The 26,627-nt window shown below is 45.8% G+C and overlaps 1 protein-coding gene across 2 annotated transcripts in view; it reads left to right on the top strand.

Annotated features, from left to right (window-relative positions):
* IFT172 (intraflagellar transport 172) overlaps nucleotides 1-26,627 on the top strand; it is a 1,218,930-nt gene that overhangs the window by 699,545 nt on the left and 492,758 nt on the right. For both annotated transcript variants that reach the window (XM_069605452.1, XM_069605451.1), the window contains exon 26: nucleotides 3,910-3,999. In XM_069605452.1, the coding sequence (XP_069461553.1) occupies nucleotides 3,910-3,999 (90 nt within the window). The remainder of the gene's footprint in view (nucleotides 1-3,909; nucleotides 4,000-26,627) is intronic.

Genomic DNA, 26,627 nt, shown 5'->3' on the forward strand with positions numbered 1-26,627 from the left:
ATTGCCTTTTAATGTTTACGCCTGTCCCATTATAACTATCTGACTTTACATATCCTATTTGTGTTTGTTAGGTAGAATGTCCACCTTGTGTGTAATTTTAGGATAGGGGGATACTTTGAATCCTACCTATGCTTTTCTTTTGTGAGATCAGCCAACCCTCCTTATGTGGAGGGCTGAGGGGATGCATAATATTCCTTTTCTCACTTCTCTTGTAACTTTCTAGTTACAGTGGCAAGTCTATCTGAGTGGCTGGTGACAGTGGATATTTTCTTCCGGCTTTTTGTGATTTTATTTTTTACACGCATCTTACGGTAAAGGACACATGGGTCAACATTGACCTAAAATGGTGCCTGTCTTCTTTTTTCTCCAACTCACGATGGCTTGGCCTTTCTTGATCCTTCCTCTGCTAACCTGAGTTGGGGATTTCTTGCTCACTCTTTTGTCTTCATTGGGCTCCCATTGGGAAGTCTGTCTGCTCAGAGGCGCCAGTGTGTCTGGGAGGACAGGAAGCTGGGAGGACACCGAAACTCCTCAGGCCAGTGTCCTCCAGTGTGTCTGCTTTGATGCAGTTCTAACTGGGTGCCTGCAAAGTTTGAATGTTGCATGCATGCTGATTGTCTGGGTTCCTGCATAAAAGGTGAGGGTCTTGATGCTGAAGTCATTCGACCACTGGAAGATACATTCCGAAGAAAGAAGGACGTCTGCAGCCACCTCCACCGACTGCTAAGCCAACTGAATGACAGCTGCAGCTCCAGCCCATTCTTCTAAGCGACAGGGAAAATCCGGACCTGACGACTGCGTCCCCTGGACTGGTGGGCCTAACCAGTCTTAAGACCATCTGCAGTTTCAGCCATCCCACAAAGTGCTGCCACCTTGCAGGCCTGCAAAATCCGAATACCCTGGGACATCTGGCGCTACTTCAGTGCATTGTCTCCTTGAGCGCGGTTCGGCTGCATACTCATGGCCATCTGCCTGAGCCTACATACACTCCATCCTGATCAGAGAAGTCCCCCTCAGAAGAGCCAGGGACCGAGATAAGGAAGAAAGTCTGCCGAGTGGCAACCGTCACTGCTCTAAAGCCTGTGTCGAGCCTCCACAACCAAGTGCGGTAAAGATCATCTGCTGGGCATCCCTGTGACCTAGTCTGACCATCTGCACCCTCCAAAAGTTCTTCAGCCAGCCACCAAGGCCAGATCCCCGAACCAGAGCTGCTGCCGTCTTACATTGGGGACCCGCCGGTGGCACCGCTCTTCTTCATCCTAGAAGGTACTGTCTAACTACTGGGTACTTAGTAGGCAGTTTTTGTGTTGCTGTTTGCTCCTCCTGAGCTTCCTGAGTCACATTGGGGAAGAGGGGAGCGACCCAACCATGTTCTTCTCCTGCCCAAGGACCCCCGTCCTGAGGCCCGAAATCCTTCGGTGGCCTACTTAGTACCCCTAAACCCTCTGAATTAACATTCTTTACTTACTTTCTACGACACGCTTCATCACGGTCGGTGTGCGTTCACCCAAGCTTTTTTGAAATTTTAAATAAAATTGAATGATGGTAGATCTACCTCCGGAAAATGTATGGGGCTGATATGCACACATTTTCCTATGCTCACCGCACCACATAAGCATAGACCTGTATACTCTGTTTGCACACAGTTTACAGGCGCAGTCCCTGCCTGTCATATTTGGTTGGGATCTGACAGGTGGAGTGCACAATGCATCTCCAGAAGGGGGAGGGCGAAACCTCCCCCCTGCCATGGCCAGCCTAATTAACTAACAAAGGTACCATGTCCTTTTGTTGAACCATGTAGCTTGTGGCAGCATTCACATACTAATCAGAGTTAATTAAAACAGGTCCACATGGGGCCTGCTGCAGAGGCTAACAAAGGAGAACGGAAACCTCTACACCCTTTCAAATGCACTGTGTCAACCTGAATCAGCTCCAGCGCTTAGTATTGATTGACAGTGAAATGTCATGTCTGGGACTGCATGTTTACAGTAGTCATCCATGCAAGGGAACCCCACTCAGAAGGTATGATTATGTGGTTTGATGGAGCCAGAAAGTCTGGTCTCGCCACAATTTCAAGGGATACCTGCCGCTTTAATCAGGAACTGCAGAGAACTCCATTAACCAGAGGGACCCTTTGATCCACAACAGACACAAAGATGGGTAGGACTTTACATTCCATGTGTTCACCCCTTTACCTTTTCTGTTGCAAAACACTCTGGTTATGACCTCATGCATATAGGAGATTGTTGTTTGGTGGGGGCCCAGAATTGGTTCCTTAAGGTAGGCTTAGCCTACACCAATCACTGTGGCCCATTTTGCTTTAAAAGAGGGTTGAGCCCCTCTTTTGGCAGATCATCTGAAGACTTTGCAAGGAGTAACAAGAAGAACTCAGCATTGGACCACGGCTGAAGGTACAGTCTGCCTTACATCTTCTGCCAGTGAAAGAAGGCTTGGATCTCCATGAGGGGGAAGCAAGATCCCTCCCCTAAACATCTCCTAGGGAACAGAAGGAGATACCGAATCCAGAGGAACCTCCAGCAGCTCCAATAGCAGTACCCAGCCAGCACACAGCATGCCCTACTAGAATCTGCAGCAAACTTCCTAGGTGGGAAGTGCTAGAGAGTCTCTGAGCCAAACCAAGGACAAGGCAGCTGCCTACAACACTTCCTCAGCTTTGAACCCAGTGAAGAAGCTAGGAGAAGTGCATCGACCAGCATCTACCAACGTCCGCCTTAAAGGATATTTTCGAACAGTCAAACTGCAAACGAATGCAACGCTGTCTGTTACGCTGCAGTTGCTAAAACCATCCGAGATGCCTCCACCAGTGCTTCGGAACTGCCTGCCAGCACTGAGACATACCTGACCCTGAGCCACCATGTAGTCCAGCCTGCAGCTGTCCGTCCAGTTTCGTCGCCAAACTGCCTGCTGTCTGATACTCGCAGCTGTCTCCCGTCTTGAACTCAGTCGCAGAAGTTGCAAGGTGCCCTCAAAAAGCCTCTACCCTGTCGAGCACCAAGAACATCTCCAGCACAAGGTACATTGTGGCTCGGTCCCCCTGGTCCTTCTCCGAAGGCCCCTATTGACATTTTATGACCCATTGCTCCCTTTGTGCTGAAACGAAATATCCATGAACTATTGCGATTATTTACTATACTGACTACCCTCCGGTCAGTATCCATAGTGCACCCCTTTCCTTTCTTTGAAACTGTCTGTCCGCTGCATTCCTTTACAGGGTGGATTGTATTTTGTTGTGTGCTAGAACTGTTTATTGTGATAATAATAAAGTAGATATTTACACCCTTGACTGGACAGTCCCTTTTATCTTTGGGTAATAATTGTATTTTTGCTGTGTTGCAACTAGCTAACGATCCACAACCTTTCGGAGATATGCCTGCGGTTCCATCCACGTTACGAAAATTGGACAAGGTTTATAATTTGCTTGTGTTTCCAATCTGTTTGAATCCCTTCTGGTGTACTAGAGGTGTGGGGCTGATTGATGGTTTAGAAACCGAAATTCATCCCTGGACCACTGGTACCCCGGAAGTTGATTCGTCACAACTGCAGTGTGTACATGTTTCCTGGACTGAAAGTGTGCTCATAGGTCTTTGGACTCAACTACAGCCCTTCTTCCTTCTGCTCAGCCATTGCTACCAACATACTTGTGTAGTTCAGGCCTATACTAAGAGTTGGAGCCCTGTGCCCCCAAGTATGAGTCTTCTACAGTCCTACCACAGGTGGGGTTTAGTAAAACTCCCTAACAGTGTTTCTTACTAAATGTTCTTTTATTAACATATCTGCTCAAATATTTACAAAGGCGAGGTGCCCGATTATATCCTATGGTCTTCTCAGCCATTCAGTCTTTATATCTTCAATGCTGACAGCATGGTTGTCCTGTTGTGTTTTTCCCAGATTGCAGAGCAGCTGTTCATTAAAGCAGATCGAACGAAGGACGCTATTGATATGTATACTCAGGCGGGACTCTGGGAGGAAGCCCACAAGGTAAAAAGATGCAGATGGGGGAAGTGGGTGAATACCTTTTTCTGTCAATTATGCTTGAATTATGGTAATCTAACTGTTACTGTGCGCATGTAACTGATTTAATAGATGTGTGTGAGAAAACCATGGTATCAACAGTAAGACGACAGACACAAGTGATCACAGTTCAAGGGTGTTTATTGAACTTCATAAAGGGTTTGAAAAACGCCTATCTAATCCTAAGTCTAAAGATGAGAGCAAGCTACAACCATCAAATAATAATAACGCAGTCCTAGTGGTGTCTTGTCAAAATAAAAGGGCCTATACTAATACACCTATTGCCAATCCTTACCGCTAATTAGATTGTTACAGGCTCTTCCTGTCCTCCTGTAATGGAGTGTGTCAGACAGGTCTTTAGCCTTATTTATGCTTTCCTCCATGGATGGTGGGTTTACAGTCAACAGGACGTTCGTGGGCAGCTTTTCTGGCCAAACCTTTTCCATAGACGTGGTGGTGGTAGCTTCGTCAACAAGGGTTTCATGGACGAGTGATGCGTTGTTGGCTTCGTCGACGAGAGTTTCGTGGATGAGTGATGTTTTTCCTTCACCTTTGATGACGATTCTTTCTTCGTCGACGATTTGCATGAAGAGGATTTGCTCATCGACGAGGACGTTTTTAATGTGGTCATGGACGGTTTATCCTTCATGGACAGTTTGGGCGTCGACAAACTCTTGGTAGCACTGCCGCTCGTCGACGATGGCTCCGTAGTCGTCCGTTCCCCAAATGAAGGTTTAGATGCCATCTCCTTACCTTTTGATGTACTTTTTCCTTCATGATGATGGCGTTTTTGATCCAAATAGCTTGAGGAAGGCATAAGGGAGCATTTCTCTACCTTTTTCCTGCTCTTGTGAGGTGGGGAGATTCCCCTTTCCACTGAAGAGGCCCTCTCAGAAGTTTGTCTCTGTTACCTTGTGAGATGTTACAGGGACCTTTTTAGCAGACTCTTCATCAGAAGATTGGCACCTGGTCTCCAGATATATCAGCAGCCTTCTGTGCCTGTCCTGTAGAGTCTTGTTGGTGAAGGTTTTGCAGATCTCACTTTCATTAATATCATGAGGATATAAACAGTAAATGCACTGTCCACAGGAAACCCCCATGTACACCAACTTCATTCTGCACCTGCTGCAATCCCTAAACAAGGAGGGCTTCTTGGCAGGTCCTATCTCCTCAGCCATGATGCCAAGGTGGTCTTTGCTCAACGAAAACATTTGGAAAAATGTTGCTTTCTGAGTCCAGAAAGTCACAGACGGTAGTCCTTAACTAGATGAATCGAAAAAGTGAAAATTAAAGGTGTAGCTTGTAAAGCTAAATAGAAAAAAAATGATGAAAGCTCGGAAAGCTGAGAGGATTCCTTCCCCCTGTCTGGTAGACTGCAGTGAAAAATATGAAGATGGCTGCCTGAGGTGGAGTTTTAGCCCTACCACCTCATTGGTTGGGTTCATAAAGGACCAAAGTGAGGTGGAGGGACTACACAAGTGAATTTCTTATTAGACATAATAGGCAATCCTTATTGCCTTTTCCTATGGGAAAAAATGTTTATATATACTTATTTTTAAATCACAGAGGATTCCCAGTCTGATGAGGGGGAATATTCAAGCATTTGAATCTATGAAAGATACCAATGCTGGAGAAATACAGTTACAGGTAAATAACTAAGACTTCTTCGTCCCACTCCTTGGCTATTTCAATAGGGAAATGGGATTATGAGAATTGTGGTGTTCTAAAAAAGAAAAGGGATAAATATGTTGTAGATTTAGTCAGGAAAAGTTTGAATATAGGGTTATTGAAAAGTGGGTTTTGAGGAAAGGGGGGGTAAACTCATGTTGCAATTTAGGGATGGTCTTTGTTTTCCCTGATGGTTTTGCCTTTTCCTTACAGAAAGGTACTAAGGTATGATGGGACTCTTTTGGGGATGCCGGGTAGGGGTGTATTGGAACGGGAGGATACCATGTCTAGCCCGAGGGTGTGTCTCCCATAGTCCCCAAGGGCCCCTGCCTAGGTGATCCTCCCTCGCTCATCCGCCTCCAGGGTTGGGATCCATGAGCTATGGCCCTCCGAACAAAGGATCCCCGGGAATAGCCTGGGAGAAACGCCACCGTTTTCTCACATGTCGGAGGAGAGGATTATGGGGATTATAATTATTAAGTCTTATTCCTTGGTACTTCCAGAGTAGTAGCCACAAAGTACTGAAACTACTCACCAGCAAGAGTGGGATCTTTAATTAGAGGAGGAGCTGACTAGAAGTAAAACAGACCAGGACATAAGGAGCAGGAGGAAATGGCCGAAGAGTAATTGGCTTATATAATTGTTTTATTCATTTATTCAAGACATTCTCGCTGGAAGGCAGTAATTTTAAATATGTTCAAGCGTTAATTTACAGCTCAATTAGAAGTCAGCATACGTGTTGTGTTCTCAGATCAACATGGCTTGGAGTAAGAGCCTGGTTTTCAGATCCTTTTTGAATTATTAATAGTCTAGTTGCGGCCTTGTTCAAGAGCCCGGTTTGCTCTCTGTGTGTAACCCTGCAAATCTTTGGTTTTGCCTTCAGCTGCGTATTTCTGCTTGTTGCATGCCAGCCTGTTGTGGTGAGTCAGCTTGCTTATGTGTTTCGGGCCTCAGAACTAGTAACCCTTGTGGGTGGGCATTGCATTTTGAAGGTCTCCCTCTGCCCCACACTAAGCCATTGGAGAAACTGAGGGCTGGTCCACTATCTGTCAATTTCTGTTCTCGGTCTTTGTACCCACTGTCCTAGTAATTCAAGGGAGAGGGTGCTGAGGCATGTACCAAGTCCAACAGGCGGTGAAACCACAGCTTTAGGATAACATTGAGGAGTACGTTGAGCTGAAGTCTGTGTAGTCGAACATGACGCCGGGTTTGTGGCTTAACCTAATTAATTTGGGACCAAGCCCAGAAAGATGAGCTTTTAAAGCAGCAACTGGCATGGGCTGACCTTTCACAATAACCAAATTTCGAATGGATTGTGTCCTCCCACGTATTCCTCATCTTGTGATAATTCGTTATCTCCAGCTTCGCTGCTTCGGAAAAAGAAATTTCTGGCCAGAGGGCGCTGTGCTCGAGGTCGTGGCGTCGATTGTCCCTCGACGTACTCCGTACTCTGTCGACGTCACCGATGGTATAAATAGCTTGAGCCGCGCCCGTTGCTTCAGTTCCGTTTTTCCGATCGCTTCGCTATCGAGAACGGCGCGCTTCTATTTTCTGTGAAGAAAATGTCGTCATCTTCGACACCTTCGACACCCAGGACTGGGTTTAAGAAGTGTGCAGATTGTGGATCGAAGATGTCGATCACCGATCCCCACCGGATTTGTCTCTGGTGTCTCGGTTCCAGTCACCGAACCGACGACTGCGGGTCCTGCCAATCTATGACCGAAAAAGCTCTTCGTGAGAGGAGAGGTAAACTGTCGGTGGGGAGGGAGGCCTCAAAAAAGGTTTCGTCAAAAAGACACAAGAAAGCGACTGATTCTAAGGAATCGGATCGCCATAGGTACTCAAAGAGATCTCGATCTAGGAGTAGATCGAGACACTCTTCGTCGTCATCGAAAAAATTGAAGAGGAGACATAGATCTCCCTCATCATCATCTTCTTCTTCAGAGTCGACCGAAGAAATTCGTTGTCCAACTAAATCGGATTCTTCCAGTAAGTGGGAAGAATTCTACAAAAAGATGATGGAGGTTTTCGAGAATGCGGCCCGACCCCCTCGAAAGACCCTCGAAAAAGCCATACCCCTAAAGTCGCTCCATTGGACGAAAAAGGGAAGTCCAAGGCTACCATGGCTAAGACCGGTAGCGTCGAGGAATCCAAAAAACCTCTCTTCGAGAGTCGAGCACTTCTCCAGTGCCATGCAAGAAACACAAGTCGTCGAAGACTTCGACAACTTCGTCGGCGCCCTCGACGTCGATAATTTCGACGCCAAAGCCAAAAGCGTCTTCGACGCCATTATCGAAGTCATCTTCGAAGACTTCGAAGACACCTTCGAAAACTTTGAGGGATTTGCCAATTCCTTCGAAGCAGATGGAAGAGGAAGAAAGGAGATTCACTCCTTTGCCCAGGTCAGACTTTTTCAAATCTATGTCAGCAATCTATAAAGAGTCTGCTTCAGAAGAAGACGAGGTTACTCCTTTGGGAGTTACTTATGGTACAAGACAAGTTCATGAGGAACTTATTGACCAGGAATCTAGAAAGAGAGACCTGAGTGATACTCTACATTCTGCCAGTGGAGTAGACACATCCCCAGAATTAGAGTTCGCCAAACCTGATCCTGCAGAGCATGCAGATGCTTGGTACAGGGGTCTTATGACCAGGGTAGTTGAATACATGGGTTGGGGTAATACTTCACCCATTTTTGAACAAGATGACATGACGGATATAATCGTCAAGGGACCTCAGAAAGATCCTGTTCTCCCTTTCCACAGAGCGCTCCAAAGGACTGTGGAGAAAAACTGGGAGAAGCCAGAAAATATTGCTGCTGCAGATAGCACTTTTCCAAGAAAATATAGACCGGCTGGAACGGATCCTGAATATTTGAATAAACATCCAACTCCAGAGAGTTTAGTCATTCAGGCAGCATCTACTTCAAAACAAACTGCTTATCCAACTATCCCTCCAGAGAGAGAGGATAAAAACATTGATGCCTGGGCACGTAAAGTTTTCACATCAGGCAGTATTGCACTTAAGTCGGCAAATGTCATCTGTACCCTAGCCAGGTTTACCCATACCCTGTGGGACTGTATTTCGGCGACGGCTGATCATATTCCAGAAGGCGAGGAAAGGGAAGGCTTCCTGAATATAGTCAAAGACGGGAAGGAGGCAATGGGGGAATGTCTCCAGTCTGGACTGGATACTGCTGATAGTATCAGCAGATCCATGGCTGCAAGCGTTGTGCTACGCGGATTTGCGTGGTTGAGAAAGTCTGGGTTTGCACCGGACGTGCAAGCCAGACTTCTCAACATGCCCTTTGATGGCTTGAGGCTCTTTGGCAAAAAGGCTGATGAAAGCCTAGAAAAACTTCAGACTTCGAAAGCGGCAGCTAAATCAGTTAGCGCCTCTTTGCGCCAGCCTCTAAAACCCTATTCCAGCTCATCTTCCTGGAGGGGTCGTTCTTTTTGATACTACTCCTCTTTTGGTAGAGAAAGAGGACAGGCTTCTCAAAGGGGAAAAAGAAACTTCCTTCGTGGAACACGAGGAAGAGGTGCAAAATCAGCCTCAGGAGCAGCATCTGTACCCTCAGCCACTCCTGCAGCCGCCTCCAAATCCCTCTGAGACCTTATTACACAAAACACCAGTGGGAGGCAGGATCTCTCAACATCTGAAGGAATGGCGGGGCATTACCTCAGATGCTTGGGCACTGGAAACAGTAGCCCAAGGTTACTGTCTTCCCTTTCTAAAAAGGCCTCAGAATCATCCACCGGGAGCCAACTCTGCCAAATTTCCAGATCCACTCCTGTTGCAGGAAATTTTAACCCTGCTAGAGAAAGGTGCCATAGAACCGGTACCTGCAGCGGAGAGGAACAGGAGTTGGTACTCCCCATATTTTCTCATCCCAAAAAAGGACGGATGACTGAGACCCATCTTGGACTTGAGAAACTTGAAGAAGTTCCTCAGGAAGGACAAGTTCAAGATGGTGACTCTTTCTCAGATCCTTCAGGCTCTCCAACTCCAAGATTGGTTGGTATCATTGGACCTTCGTGATGCTTACTTTCATGTGCCAATCCATCCAAAGCACAGAAAGTACCTGAGGTTCGCGATTGGCAATTCTCATTATCAGTTTCGAATTCTGCCATTCGGGTTGACCTCCGCCCAAGGGTTTTCACCAAACTGTTGGCGGTTGTGGCAGCAAGTCTCAGGAGAGGAGGTTTTCATATATATCCCTCCCTGTACGACTGGTTGATCAGAGCAAGTTCTGCAGAACAAGCTCAGGAACATCTTTCGATCAACTGCCACTTCCTCCACAAACTGGGCTTCTCCCTCAATTTCAAGAAGTCCCACATGATACCATCCCAGAAACTCCAGTTTATCGGAGCAGTCTTGGACAATTCATCGGGAAAAGCCTCGCCTCCCGAAGTGAGAACTCTCCACATCCAGCAGATGGTAACGAAGTTTCAGAATGCCCAACGTCTACCGGCCTTCGATTTTCTCAGGTTGCTCGGCCTCATGGCATCCTGCATTTTCCTAGTACCAGAGGCCAGGTTGAGAATGAGATCCCTTCAATGGGCACTCAGAACTCAGTGGTCCCAGTTCTCAGGGAATATGTTGGATCTTCTGCAAGTCCCGAGCGCAGTTGCTCAGGATCTTCTATGGTGGGATTGCAACAACAACATTCTCAAGGGAGAGTCTTTTTGGCAACCATGGCCGGAGATAACGGTAGTGACGGACGCCTCACTCACGGGGTGGGGAGCACACCAACGATCTGACAATCAGCAGTCGTTGGTCTCCATTGGAGTCCAAACTACACATCAACCTGTTGGAGCTGAGGGCAATCAGACTAGCTCTGAAGGCCTTTCTGCCCTCTGTACAGGGAAAGAATGTCATGATAATGACGGACAACATGGTGGCCATGTACTACCTCAACAAAAGAGGAGGAGTAGGGTCCCTGCCACTGTGCAGAGAAGCAATGCAGCCCTCGTTCTGGGCAATACGAGAAGGAATCTCTCTATCTGCAATTCACCTAGCCGGAGAGAAGAACACGGCAGCAGACGCTCTGAGCAGGCAGAGCACGGTCTCTCACGAGTGGGAGCTGGCTCAGGAATTCCTTCTGGAGATCTTCGCCCTTTGGGGAACCCCTCAAGTGGATCTGTTTGCCACCGCGATCAACCGGAAGTGTGATCAGTACTGCTCAAGGGAATTTCCTCAAAGAGGAGCTCTGGGAGACGCATTCATAGTGGAGTGGAAGTTTCCACTGCTGTACGCATTTCCCACAGTCCCCATGATTCCTCAAGTAATCAGGAGGTTGAGAAAGTTCAGGAAAACCATGATCCTAATTGCCCCGGATTGGGCCAGGAGGACGTGGTACCCGGACCTTCTAGACATGTCTATCTGACCTCCAATACGTCTTCCGGAAAGAGAGGATCTTCTCTCGCAAGAGGAAGGTCGGGTTCTCCATCCAGAGGTCAAGACACTCAACCTTCACGCATGGTTTCTGAGAGGTTGAGATACAAGGATTGGGATCTTCCGGATGACGTAATGGAAATCTTGCTTTCGGCCAGAAGACCAACAACAAAGTCTTTGTACCGATGTCGCTGGAACAGGTTTAGTAACTGGTGCAAAGACAAGGATGTGGACCCTTTTCAGTGTGGCACCCCAATGGTGCTCTCTTTTCTACTACATCTAGCTAATCTGGGGCTCCAGATAGGAACAGTCAAAGGATACCTTGCTGCGCTGTCCATTTTGAAGCGCTCCTCGGAAGAGGTTTCATATTTCAAAATACCGTTAATAATTCAATTCTTAAAGGGGCTTACTAATGTATACCCTCCAGTACCTTTTCATGTACCAACTTAGGACTTAAATTTAGTATTAAAATTCTTGACTTGCATACCTTTTGAGCCTCTGCACTCATGTCCATTGAGGCTTTTGACTATAAAAACTGTCCTCCTTGCGGCCCTATCATCAGCCCGCAGGGTTAACGAACTTCAGGCTCTTTCATGCAAACCACCATATACTATTTTTTATAAAGATAAGGCAGTCCTTAAAGTTAAACCTTCGTTCTTGCCAAAAGTAGTCTCAGACTTCCATTTGTCACAAAAAATAGTACTACCAACCTTTTATCCTCCTCCTCATCTGGGCAAAGAAGAGGAGAGATTACACAGATTAGATCCCAAGAGGGCTCTTAGTTTTTACATCTCAAGGATGGCTAAATTGAGACAAGATGACCAACTGTTTGTGGGTTATACTGGTCATAAATTAGGCTTATCTGTAACAAAACAGACCATTTCCCGCTGGATCATATTAGCCATAGTTGAATGCTACAACGGGAAAAGAACCACCATGGGCTTCATGCCCATTCTACAAGGGGAATGGCTACTTCTGCGGCTCTAAAGAGGGGAGTCCCAGCAGCAGATATTTGTGCAGCTGCAACCTGGAAAACAATGCATACTTATTGTTTGGATACTGCCTCCTCTAACGAGGGTTTATTTACAAAGGCAGTTCTGCATTCTGTCCACAAAAACTGAAATTAGTACTCCCGCCTCCAAAAATTGATACTGCTATGGGAGCCTATCACAAGATGAGGAATACGTGGGAGGACACAATCCATTTGAAGAACAAGTTACTTACCAACTGTAACGTTCTTTCGACTGGATGTTCCTCCCACGTATTCCTCATCGACCCTCCCATCCTACCCCACAGTACAGTTTACGTTTCTTACACTTTCTTCTCACGAAGAATGTATCGGTCATGGGACACACCAGGGTGTTCCTCCTATATATATATATGTATATATATCATTGAAAAAACAGAACTGAAGCAACGGGCGTGGCTTGAGCTATTTATACCATCCGTGACGTCGACAGAGTACGGAGTACTTCGAGGGACAATCGACGCCACGACCTCGAGCACAGCGCCCTCTGCCGAGAACATTTTTTTCCAAAGCAGCGAAGCTGGAGATAACGAATTATCACAAGATGAGGAATACGTGGGAGTAACATCCAGTCGAAAGAACGTTACAGTTGGTAAGTTACTTGTTCTTTTCCATCTCACCTGTTGAGGCACAGGCAACTTTATCACAGAATCCTGTTCATGGGTTAAGTAGGTTCCAAGATTTCTTACTAGGCAGTGTGTACTCTTTACAGGGGATGCCTAGCAGCTTCTCCAGTAGTGACTGAACAGGTCCTGACATTCTCACACACTCGGCATGCTGCTTTGGAATGGTGGCGATTCATGGGATCACTTTACTTCTCCCCAGGGGGGGCCCTTCCCTGTGAGAATATGGAGGTGAGCCACAAAGCAACATTTGCCCTAGTGGTGGCAGAAACCGGGACATCACATGGCCATAAGAACTCCTGTTCCGTGATGGAACCACCTAAGCCTCTTACCCATGAAACTATGGAACCCATAAAGTCTTCCAAGAAACAATCTGAAAGCACTACTGTATGCTATTACAATACCTCTTCCTTTCTTCCTGTAAGAATTGATATCACACAGACAGGGAAGTCTAAAATAAACATACAGTCTGATCTCAAGTCATCTTCAAACAATATCATGAAGAAGAAGATTGGTGGCGTTATACAAACTACCCCTTTGCCAAGTACAGAAGGTACTGGGTAGAGGAGGCCCAGAGGAGGCGTGGAGAATACACAAGAGACACAAAGGACTATGACATTTCGCTGGGAAGGACCCAAGTGTCTGACATAAAAATGGAGAAAGGACTCCATGAAAGGCAAGGCAGACGTGAAGCCGGGCTGACCCAGGAAGTTCGGACCTGGAAGCAAGAAGCTACATCGAGTAAGCACAACTCCAATCAGGAGGATGCCAACACCAGGTTGCAGAAGTCCTATGCAGGCCTACGAAAAAAAGGGCTGATTGGAGGCTGGGAACCGATCGACGGTGGCATGACCTCGAGGAGGTGGCACAAACGACCCATTAATTGTGTCGACGTCGCCTGGCCAGAGACCCCACGGAGCCAAAGCACGGCAGTGGGGTACGAAACAAGAAGAGCGGTGAACACCCCAAGAAGAACCGATGACGTATCTGTTACGAAGCAGCTCCCAGCCTTCTTATATTGACATGCTCGGTTTATTACAGCTTCTCAGGACATCTTCACAAGCAGTTACATAGTCCTTAAGTAAGTTACATTAATAGGACAGAAACACTGGCAGCCCATCACCCAGGCTTCAGGCTGACTACCTGCCCAACATAGAACCTTCCCTCAGGCATTCCGACACTCAGACACAAACACTCCACATGACATCACAACATTCCTTCTGCATTCCCACTACCAAGCTAAACCAGACACAACACATCTCCTCCCCTTACATTGGCACATTGCACAGAGCAACAATACATAAGACATACACAACACACCTCCCATCTTCCGACAACAGCACAGACATTACACAACACACCTTCATACACATCAAAATCATTCACACTGACTCACATCATCAGGACAAGCACACAACATGTGCTCTGACACTCAAACACTCACCTCATACCCGGTGCGCTGGCCAGGCACACCAGGACCAATAACTAATGTCACTGTCGCACTCCGGACCCTGATGGGGTGAAAAGAGTCATACAACGACACACAGTACAGCTAAACACAGCCACACGTGCACAATGAATAGAACAATACATTATTTGTGGTAAATCACAAAGAAGGGGTAATACGTGACCATGCAATGCCTAATACCACAGGCACGCCCAAACCAACCAAAACCGGAGGCACTACCCCTGTACACTCATACCCCTAACCATGCGTGACTTATACTGCAGTCACAACCCTACACCTACTGGGGGCGCTACCACCCAAATACCAAACCATTCACCTCGGATGACTGACCACAGTCAAGCTCCAACACTTGGTGGCGCTACCACCTCACACAGCCATACGTGGGATAATCATGCATAACTCTTTACAGTCATGCCCCCACATATATGGTGGCGCTACCACCATAATCCCACATACACTGTTTAACCCTGCGCGAGTCATCACAATCACGCCCATACTGTACTGGAGGCGCTACCCCCAAACACCACATAACGTGGCACTACCTCCCAAAAGCCCTTGTGTATATCATTCCACACCCATACTCAAAATATAACTGAAGGCGCTACCCCCAGAAATCACCTTTGGAAGGCACAAACATGCTGACCTGGCATTCACACCATCAGCAAAACCATACTTATATATCACATATAAGCTTCACCCAAAACCAAACACATGGGAGGCGCTACCCCCGCATTCACCAAACAATCATATCCACACCTATACAAGAAACCATTGAAGGTGCTACCCCCAATCTCACTAAATTCCCAGAGCCAATACAGATTTTCTATACTGTACACAATGCATCACATAAGAGATTATACAGTTCACATTGGATTGCTCTATACATTTAAAATGATGCATTTTTTTTTAAACACCATTTTTCATGAATTCCCTAATGGTCCATGTCGCAACTTGGCGACCTAAACGCTGAAAATCCTCAAGAAGGTTAGTTCTAGACTCAATACAATAAATGTCATGAGCACATTTCCATATCCAATCCTAAAAGTCCATGTCGCTATAAAGCGGCCTAAATGCTGAAAGTCCTCAAAAGGTTAATCCTAGACTTCAAACATAACCCACACCACTCACAAATAATCATGAGAAATGCATGCAGCAAACACCCATACCATTACCTGAAGTAGCTAAACAGAAATGCATTTGCTTAAAACAAGACGTCAATGTCACCTCCTATTTATCTACAAATCCTCAAAGTGCAACCATCCACTCTTAAAACACCAAATATCAGTGGCGCAACACACAAGAATAATATCACAAAAGGATACTTAAGTCCCTTCTCCTTGAATCCTTAGAAGATAACCCGTCACCATCTCAGTGGTCTGTCCATCAGTTTTTAGACAACCAAACAGCACCTCGGCCCCCGCACCATTCCTCCTTCGGTGGGGAGAATGATGGATCTCCAAGTCTGCGTTGCATTTACAATACATAGACTTATTCCCTCTCCATGCCGCTCAGAATGGATAAGTAGTACTCCAACGGGGCATCGCATACTTTCCCTTCGCTGGGTAGACCGCAACCTGAACGTCCCGCCACTGTACAACACAGCGCACACTCAACTTCAGTGTGCTGTACTATTACTCAAGGAAGATTACGCTGCGTCCTGAACACGCAGCCTCACGCCTTTGGGTCCTTACTCGGAAATCCCCATAATTTCTCACCCTTGATGCGATGAAGCTGCATTGTTTAAGCCTCCCGATTCTTGCAACTCCTGAAAGTTCGGCTTGTTTAAACCTTGCAAGCAACGATTCCTGCATCTCCTGAGCATTCGGCTCATTCGCCAGCTCTGTTCACTTCCATACTGACGTCACCATTCCCTTGCCAGACACAGGGTAGTGAAGATCTCTGCTCACCCAACGGTCAATGTCTCTGGCATCTACTGACTCTGCTTTATGCGCCATGATCGCTTTACGCTTTACCAGTACAAAGGACACATCCCTTCACCCTGGCTTCATTTACTTTCATTTTCTTCACCATGGGGAGCTTTCCCTTGGTTTGCCTTGTCCCTTGTTTTATCTGCTGGGACATATGATTACACCTAATGGGACAGCTCTGCTCTTCCTTTATGGGAAAACCTCCCACTTGACATTGAAAGCAACTACTTCCCACTTCACTTAACCGGGACAGCATCACTTTTCTCCCTATGGGCCAGCTCCTTTCTACATCCTATGCAGCATAACTTCTCATTTCATTACTAGGACACGGCTTCCTTTCATCTTCTGGCCCAGCTCCCTCTCCAGCCCCCGGGACTCAGCTCTCCCTCCAGATCATGAGCTGCTGGTCCCTCATGCTACAGGGTCTACGGGGTCTTTTTCCTCCCCCTTTGGCGCCCTGGGTGATGGGTCTTACTTCTATTGGGGGCAGTGTTGTCCGTCTTCTTGTCCTTTCCTTTCCTGCACCCCCCGCAGCAGGTTTCTTCAGCTTCCTACTTTTTCTTGCACTTGGGTTCTTGTTCTTTAAGACCAACTCGTCGCCAATGTTACGAAGCGGCTCCCAGCCTTCTTAGGTTGACATGCTAGGTTTATTACAGCTTCTCAGGACACCTTCACAAGCAGTTACATAGTCCTTAAGTAAGTTACATTAATAGGACAGAAACACTGGCAGCCCATCACCCAGGCTTCAGGCTGACTACCTGCCCAACATAGAACCTTCCCTCAAGTATTCCGACACTCAGACACAAACACTCCACATGACATCACAACATTCCTTCTGCAATCCCACTACCAAGCTAAGCCAGACACAACACAATCCCCACCAGAGAAGAGATAACGGGAGACCCGTTAGGGGTTTCGGAAGGGTGCCGAATGTAACAAAGGCATCAGGAGTAATCTCCTTCATCTCAGTCTTTGTCCCAGAAGTAACAAAAGCAACAGAGTGATATCCTTCATCTCAGTTCTTGACCAGATGTTGTGAATATAAAGTAGGCATCAGGAGTAATCTCCCTTGTTTAAGTAGTGGAAACAACAATATTAAATGGAAAGAAAGCCCAGGTAGTAATCTCCCTCATCTCCAGAGTTGTGAAAGAAGTACCAAGTGTGCAGATTACAGCACAAGTGTTCTTTCTCATCTCAGTTGTTGAGTCAGAGAGATTAAAAGAGAAGAACGTATCTGGAGTAGTCCCCCTCAAAATCCCTAGCCTCGAGAGGGACTTTAAGGCCAGACAATACCATGTCCCCTTTGTCATAGTGTTAGAACCAAGGACACTATGGGAACAGTTACCTTTGTTCTTACTAACAAGAAGATGATAAAGAAAGGCAAGGAATAACTATATATTGGAAACCAAAGGAATGTATGACTTTTATGCAAGCCTTAAGAGAGGCCTGGCAGGAATTGCAAAGGTTGATAAAAACTGTGCCAGGAAGTTATTTAAAGATAGTGCGATGGGACCTCACAGAGTCCTCACAGAATACTAGGCAGGGCAGGGTAAGGCAGCCACTACCTGATCTTAACCCTGGGGGTGGTATTAGCCGGGTGGATCACCTGGAAGGAGAGGGGCTCCAAGGAAATAGTGACTACGTCAGGAGAGATGCAGTATTCATCTTCCTCAGAGGGTTTGATTTCTATAATACCGGAATACCTAATGACTTGTTGTCAGAGTAAGACTTCAATTCTTATAAAAACCTCCCCTAAAGGTATGTTCGATAAATAATTTCAACAGAGTCAATTAGATAAAGTTGAAATATCTCAGAACATTAGGGACTTCATGTCTCATAATGCTCTTAAGTACTGAGACGAGGAAGAGGAGCTCAGAGATGCAGAATGGTAGTGTGCAGTCTAGTGGTTCTAATGACCCACACTTCAGTGGGACTTTTAAATATTTAAGGCCCCTTCAGGTGCAGGTCATTAGAAGAAGTAGAAAGCAGCTGTGGGAGCAGCAGAAGCAGAGGGAAGGAAACACCGGAGCTGCCGCTATTTCAAGCGGGATGCAGTGCTGAGAGAGTCGTAGAAGTTGAGACTCTGAACTGCAGAGGACGCGCAGTGGGAAGCAGTGCTGTTACTGGCTGTCCCGTAGGAGAGAGAAACTCTCCTGGTCTGGCATCCTACTCCGGTGGTTGGAGTTCACCGGAGTATACGAGGAGCAAGGCAGGCTCCCTGTGTAGGAGATGCAGGCTGTGGGAGTGTGACCGGAGCCGTCAAACGTCCCAGACCCGACGAGACAAGAAGTACCACTAGTGGCAGCGCATCGGATTGCAGCACGAAGAAAGACCGGTGAGTTGGCCTTCATTAGGTAACCCCGGGGCGCTCAGTAATAGACCGCTGGCTGCTGCCAGTAACCCTTTTGAATATCCAACTAATGAATTCAAGTATTTGTGGTGCAACACTCATATAGAGAGAGTCAGAGTGGGGAAATATCATAACCACCATTGCCAAAGTAAAGAGAGGGCAGTAGTTGAGCAAGATTAATGTAATCTACAATGAGGAACATTATAGCCCAAGCCAAAGAAAGGCAGTTGCAAACGAAAGAGGATACTGCTTCCCTAGCAGTCTACAAAAAGAGAGATTACTTGAAGGGGAAGAAGACAACCAATATCGCCTAAGTCAAAGATGGGCAAGTAGAAATAAAAGGGGATACAGTTAGAAGACAGAGATAAGCCCTCCTTGTAGAAATCATCAAGGGGGAGAGGAAGATAACCTGCATTGCATGTGGCAAACAAATCAGTGGAACAAACAGCATCAATGTGTATTGTACCCTTATGGAAGATGGGTTTAACGCCAATGTTGTTGTTGAAAGTCAAAGACTTTCCTAAATTTTGAAGTAAGCCTCTGTACAGAGTACTTGTAGTAGTAGTAGGAGTTTTATCCTGGCAGGCGGGTATACCAGGAGAGGGACATTTGTGGTTAGTCCTGGCAGGTTAGTGGCCCAGAAAGAATATATTGAAGTACTGCATTGAGGTGGAAGGTTGTGGTGGAAAGAAAGTGGGAAGTTCACTAATGTGTTATGAACTATGATAAAACCATCCTGACAAGACAGTATTGTTTATGAAGAAGAAATGTGAAAGTTGTTGTTCTTTAAACAAGAGAAGTTATACTGAATTCTGACTAGAAGTGTGAAGATAGTACTTTTGGTTTATAAAGCAAAATCTTGTGAAAACTTCAGACAATCATTTTGAAGAGTAATACATCTTGTTTAACAATATGACAATCTATTTGCCAAGTAAAAGACTCGTAGAGTGAAAAGAAATTTGTGTTACATTTGGAACAGAACTTGACTATTGAAAATAACTTTCTTGATTGGAACCTTGGTTTGGGAAATCCGACCCAGGTTACAAGAATACATGTTTACAGAGTTTGTTTGAATATAACAATTTTTTTGTTTAGTTTTTTCTAGCCATATAATGGGTACGACGTCCTTTCATCCCCAGGCTTTTCAAAGTGCACATTCCATTGAATGTGCTCATCGAATTGTTTAGGGGGGGGGCAGATAAGGGTTTGGGCGGGTGGGCAATGGCAAAAAATAAGTGTGGCAGGGGGGTTTGAGGGGTACCCTGCCCCCAAAATAAAAAAAAAAAAAAAAAAACCATGAGCACATTCGATGGAATGTGCATGTTTAAAAGCCTGGGGATGAAAAGGCATGCGATGAAATGACATGGAACCATATAATGGTACCTGCATGATTTGTTGTATAAATAAGTGTGAGGGACAGGTACTTTTTGATATTAGAGTGTTTTCCTTTAGTCTTATTTTGACAGGAAGGGAACTTGTTAGGTTAGGGAAAGTGAGGAGTTTTTGTTTACCCTCCTCATACTACATAATAAAAGTCCAGAGGTATGTTTGTCTGAAGCTGCCATGAGCCTGCTTCGTCTGTTACCATGGCTAGAGAGAGCTGTTGCCTGCGCATACAATAATAAGACTTCAAGTTCATCTTCCAAGCGTACAAAATGATAAGATACAATTAGCTGCAGAAAAGGCCCATAGGGATACCATTTTACAGCCTACTTCCAGTTGCATAATCTAAGATAATATATACATTTTTGAAAAAAACATAAACAGAAATGTATTTGATTAAGCACTATTTCTCCAACAAAATACATTTCCTTCCCCATATAGAGGGCTTTCTATAAATACAATTCTTTTCAGCATTTCATGCTTCCACACTGTCTCTATTAACACTCTCATGCAATTTGGCCCATGTACACAGGCTGTTCCACTAGTTATTTAATAAAATCTCTATCTTCTTGTCCGCCTCACATTACTGACCCCTCACAATCGCCAGTGGCTGAACAAACTGAACTGGGAGAAGAGAGTCATTCTCGTGGGTTTCCATATCATTGTTGAATCATAAACTAAGTAAAATGGTTTCCAAACAGCCAGGAAACTGACCAGGTTAACCAGAAGAAGGCTACTGATGCTGGACTAAGAGAAGGGAGTCATTCTCCTGGTGTTTTCTACGAGTGCAGAAACTGTTACCAAAGCCTAACTGAAATACGCCCATGGAGCTGATCCCATTGAACCAGGAGAAGGGAGTCATTCTCCTTGAAATATTTATATTAATGGCTTTTGTTAGTGCTAGGGCTAGAGTAGGCTAGTGTGGACAGAGGAGGGACACTTTGAGTTTGACGAGCACCTCAGTTATTCTTTAGTTAGGTAGGAAATCCCTTTAGGGCTATTGAAAGATATAACGTTTTCATTATTATTTAAAAAAGAAAATCATAGATGAAATGTCACCCTTTGTTTGACTCCTTATTTCAGCACGCCGACAAATGCAAGTAGCAATTACTTTCATTTTCCAACTGTTACTACTTAGTCCTGAGGTGGTTATCAAGCCCTGGAAGATTGTGTGCTGCAAATGACCTGTTTGGATCCCCCTAAGGTACAGTTCACCACCAGGTCTTCCTCTCCAGAGCAGTGGGAGAAATTCATACAGCAGATCATGGACACCTTTGGTACTGCCCCGCTGCCAGTGATTATGGTCCTGGCACTGGTGACAGAGCCACGGCCAACAAGGCATGTGTAACAGTTGGAGAGACCACCCTCAACACAGGTAGTTCCTTCCCTCCCCATGCAAGGTGTCACACAACAAACTATTTAACAGGTTCTTTTCTCCAGCCGTATCTCAGACACATATCATGCCCCTTGGATCCCTCGCCCCTGAGTTAACAATGAGCCAAGAATCAGGCCGGTGTACAGGAAATATATTGCTATTTATTTCAATTAAAAATAATAGAAATTAGCACGTAAAATATCAAACGCCACTTTATCCGTGGCACAACACAATCAACTTCTCTCAGCATGAATAAATCTCAAAAGTGAGTTGAAAAGAATACAATCGCAATTGTTCACTTTCTGCAAATTTCACTTCAAGAAAAAATTACACTGGTCAATAGCGAAAGCGGTTACCATATAGTGTGCGGTTTTGATTTCCTATGGGCTTAAAAGCGTAGCAGTAGGATTTCAAGATTGGTACAAATACACATGGCAATTATGATTTCGCCCACACTTTTGGTTTAAAATAAACACAGGGTGATTCAGTGGCTGGTTTTTCAGACCCCCCCTACTTTGGTCTGTGTTGGGGAAGTCGGACAGAAAAATTGGAATGACTTCTCCTAAAAGAAGTCAAGGTCACCAGGACAAAAAAGAGTTACCCAATTAAATAAAAGACTATAGTTTTCAGCGCACACTGGGAAGTGAGCTTTGTTAATTTTAAATTTTGACAAAATTCTCCCTGTAGTGTTCTGCCCAATAGGGAATTCATTAAAGTAATATTTTTAGTTCAATAGGCTAAGGGTCTGTACAATATAAAAGGAAAGGATTCAAGGCAAGCAGACTCCCCCACCTTTTGGTTTCCCAGGGCTCAGTTCTACTTGCATAGAAAGCCTCTGTTGAAAGTTCAGGTAAGCCAGCTGCATCTCAGGACACTGGAAAGATAGGGCAGGGTTCTGGTCACTCCACTTTCAAAGATGGCCCCCACTCCCCACCATAGGAGCCAGTCAGCTTTGAGGCCTTCCTAGAAATAGACCGTTCCACTCTCAGCAATCTCCTCTGGTGTTTCCTTACAGCTGTGAGGTGGTAAGTTTCAGCAGCCCTCTCTGTCTCTCTGTCTGTCTGTGTGTGTCTCTCCTCCTAGTGCAGTCCCCCTTATATAGCAGCGATGGCACCAGCAATTTTACAATCTAGAGGGAGTAGCCTGCAATAATTCCTGCAACTAGGATTGGACAGTTACCATTCTCTCTCCTCCCAAACCCAGCCTCCAAGTCTGGATTGTGTTAGGGGTCTGGAGCAACATATGGCAATTCCCATTTGTAATCGCCATTTGTTCTCCTTTCAAATCTTTGGCAAAAACTAGTTATGTATCACTACTTCATAATTTTACTAGCAACTGCCAAAATATACATATTTTCTGATTCAGCTAATCATGGGGAATTAGCTAAGCTGAACACCAAGTCCGTACCATGTAACACGGCCAGGGCGCACCTTTCTGCCTTTCCCATAAAAAGCATAACAGTTATGAATATGTAAATTATTACCCATATTCCTAATTTTATTCTCCACCCGTTCACCAACTCTCACACTTGGAACACGCTCAGATCAGGGAGAAACCTAGTTTAACTGGCCATTACAGTTCCCGAGTCGCACTTGGAGGAATTTTACATCACTATAATCGCCAGGAAATTACATAAAAAATAGTGCATACATGAAATCAGTACGGTTTATGGTTGCTGAGAAAAAGGCATAAATGATAATATTTTCACTGGGTCAGCCCGTATCCAGAGTTTTTTTTATCAGTCTCATTTGTGTTGGAAGCTTGCTGTATGATGTTGTTGCCCCCACTTTTACACATTTTAGTCATACTCCAGCCAAGGGGAACTTCTCTGAATTTCGACACCTTTAGCAGGACTCTTTATTTCAGTTGGTAATTAGATGGGTGATGTGACATCCAGGCTGGGAGTGGGAGATTTCCTGGTGAAGTTTCCCACAGCCTGGAAAAGGGTTGTATTGGGCTGACATTTTTCATGAGCACAAAATGGCTTTTCAAATGTCACTGGCATTTTGTATGTTAAACATAATATACATTGCGTTCTGTCAACCTGCACAACAGGTCTTTTCCCTGAATTTTTTTTTACTCAGCAGTGACACATTTTTATATTTAAACATTTTATTTCCACAAACTTGTGCAACCTGTTTGTGTCACTGTTTAAAAATCCTGTTTTCCATGTGACAGGGATCTTTTATTCCTCCTTCTTTTGTAAATTAAGATGCTGTTTTTCTTTTGGTAATGACAGGTAGGCCCCTTTTCCACGTAGCTCTTCAATTTTATTTGACGAAAAAAAACAAAGGCCAAGCCGTTTTGTTTTCAGTGTTTAAAATCCTGCTGTTCATGTGAAAGGGACTTCTGTTTGGGACCTATGAATGAACCCCACACATGGGCAAGTCAGCAGAGGCACCTCTTTGGACTGCATATACGTGCCTCCTGGCACAGCTCAAAGTCTGTTAGAGCTGCACGACTCTGCCTTCATGCATCTATGCCCCAGCACCAGCTCCTAGGCTTCAGAGCCAACCCCTGCAGGCACCTTGTTGGACTACGCTTTGATTTCTAGACCCCATTACTTCACCAAAATGGGCCAGATTTAAGATGAAGAGTGTTAGCAAAGGTTTTCTTCTCTTCCTGCAGCCCTCCATTGACATCAGTTGAACCCTCTACAGCCTTTGCTATGACTTGAAACCTATCTGTTATGATCTCTGCTTCCAAAAGGTCAGGGTTTTCCCAACTCCCTTGGAAGCAGATCCATAACCCAGGTTCCGAGTGCCAACCAGTCCCAATTGGGACCTTTTGGACCCAGTCCTGGCGCCAGTGGCACCAGGCTCATAAATATGCCCAGTCCCAGCGCTGGAAGCGCCGGGCTCATAATGCTTGGGTGGACTTACCTGCAGCAGACCATGCTGCTTACTTGCCTGCCAGTTGAGCCTCTGATCCTCTTCTGTTTGGAACTACTTTTCCTGTTGGGTGGGGCTGGAGCCACTCCCTAGATTTAGAACACTGGAACTCTTCTGGAAGGCAGGAACTCTTTTCTTACCAGGAACTCTTTTCTTACTTAGGCGTGGCTGTGGAAGGAGACACCTAAGCACTACAGGAGGCTATTTAAACCACACCCGGTGGATGAATCTTGCTTTGCGTTATTCTGCACCCTCTGCAGCAGGACGCTCATCGTGTCTTCTGCATCCAGTCCTGGGCCTAAGGAAAAAGGCTTACCATCCTGAATCCAGTCTTCAGCAACACCTATAAAGACAAGAAAGAACAGGTTAGCATTCCGGCATCTGAAAGGCAAAAGCTTACCAACTCTTCGCACGCTCCGGAGGCCTTCGGCGCTGCATCCGCATCTGAAAGACAAAACAAGGTGCGTTTAAAGACATTGGGGAACTTTAATACTCACGTGCCATTACTCCTTTCCACATCTAATCCAGTGGGTATTCCGGCACCCTGCAGCCGCTCCGAACTCGTACCTGCAAAATAAAAAGACAGTTAGAGCGCATCGTGAAGCAGGCAACAAGCGCTTACTCACGTGCTTCCAGGCGCTTCTATTCATCACACGGGCTCCATCTTCAACTCACTTCAGCCCGTCATCCGCCATCGCCGGAACCCTGCAAAACAAGAGACATCATTACTAAAGACTTTAAAAAGACATTTGAATGACTCGAAACTTACCGTTCGTGCAGTAAACGACGGACAGCAGTCCTCTGAAGTCAAGAGGCCTGCGCTACCTATCCAGTGAAGAAACTGGCTACAGCACCCTGCCCCGAGGCAGATGGAGAGCTCGGCATTCACTTACCTAAGGTGAGAGCGTTAACCTTTGGGGTCTACAGGAGAGGAGAAGAGGAAAGAGATAGGGACACCCCAATAACCCCAGTTCATTAACCCCATATTTTCTATCTGCAGACATCTTACTCTACACGTCAGGCATACAGTGCACAGAGGTCCAGCCCAAAGAGCCAACCGGGTGCTACACATCACCTTTGAAGATACGGTAGTCGCCCAGTCAAGACCGGCGCCTCTGCGAGAATCAGGTGAGCGTTACAGAACGCAAAGCCTACCGCAAAACTCTCGCCCAGGCGCTATGGAAACCTCGGATACTGACCCCCTAGCCCGGTTACTTGGGGAACTAAGGGCAGAAGTGCATGCAACTCGTCAGGAAACGAATGCTCTAAGAAGGGAACTAATTATTTCCAAGGAGAGAACAGACAATCTTGCTAGAGTGCTACAGTCACAAGCCGGACAGACCCCGTTACCCGCATCAGGGGCAAATCTTCCTTCAACATCCTCTATGAATCCAGTGCAGATCAACCTACCTGGGAATGTACCTCTGGCTCCGCCCGAGCGATTTTCTGGTGACCCAAAGAGGTTTGCAGTATTTATCAATCAGTGCCGGTTGCACTTCTTATGCCGGCCAGCAGCCTTTCCAACTGATCAAGCTAAAGTAGCTTTTGTACTTTCGTACCTTAGTGGCAATGCGGCAGACTGGTCGATCCCTCTAGTTCATCAAGATGATCCGGTTCTCCATGATTTTCAAGCCTTTCAGCTTAGTATGGAAAAACTGTTCGCAAGACATTCACAGGGACAGGCCTTGGACAATGAGCTTCTTTCGTTGCGACAGGGTAATCAAGACCTTTTGGCTTATATTGCATCTTTCAATAGATTAATAGTGGAAACTCAATGGCCTGAGGACAAAAGGATTACACTGTTTTATAGAGGTCTACGTGGAGAGCTCAAAGACGTTTTAGCCCAAGTAGTGAATCCCCCACAAGACTGTTCGGATTACATAGACTTGGTCGTTCAAATAGATCACAGGCTGCAGAACAGGAAGGCCGATCGTTCCAAGTTTGATGCTCGAGTATTTTCCAAACCGCCAACTCCTTCCAAAGGAGTAGACTCCGGGGAATCCATGCAAATAGGGGCTCTGAAAGGTCCTCTAACACAACGGGAGCGGGAAAGGAGGAAACAGTTGCAATTATGCCTATATTGCGGAAACTCAGGGCACTTTCTTCGAGACTGTCCGGTGAAACCTGCCAAGAAGGCAGTAGGAGCTGCAGTTACCAAGGTTACAAACTCTGAGCAGGGAAACGACCTCGCCCGACAAGAATAGAGGTCCTCTTGCCGAGCGTAAAAACCAGTTCCGTGACCTCGCATTTCGTGATACCTATGGTCCTCATTAGCCCTGATAATCCGGATCGATTACATGCAATTGAAGCTTACGTCGACAGCGGTGCCATCGGCAATTATGTGGATCATGAAATGGTTTTGAGGATGAATCTAACTCTTTGTCCCAAGGCTGTAAAGGACGTCATTACTACGGTGGATGGTACGGAGATAGCCTCCGGGCCAGTAACGCATACCACTCAAGAAGTGACGCTAGTAAGTCAAGAT

Source organism: Ambystoma mexicanum, chromosome 4p (genome assembly GCF_040938575.1).
Source record: "Ambystoma mexicanum isolate Mex_15411 chromosome 4p, UKY_AmexF1_1, whole genome shotgun sequence".
NCBI classification, from domain to species: domain Eukaryota; kingdom Metazoa; phylum Chordata; class Amphibia; order Caudata; family Ambystomatidae; genus Ambystoma; species Ambystoma mexicanum.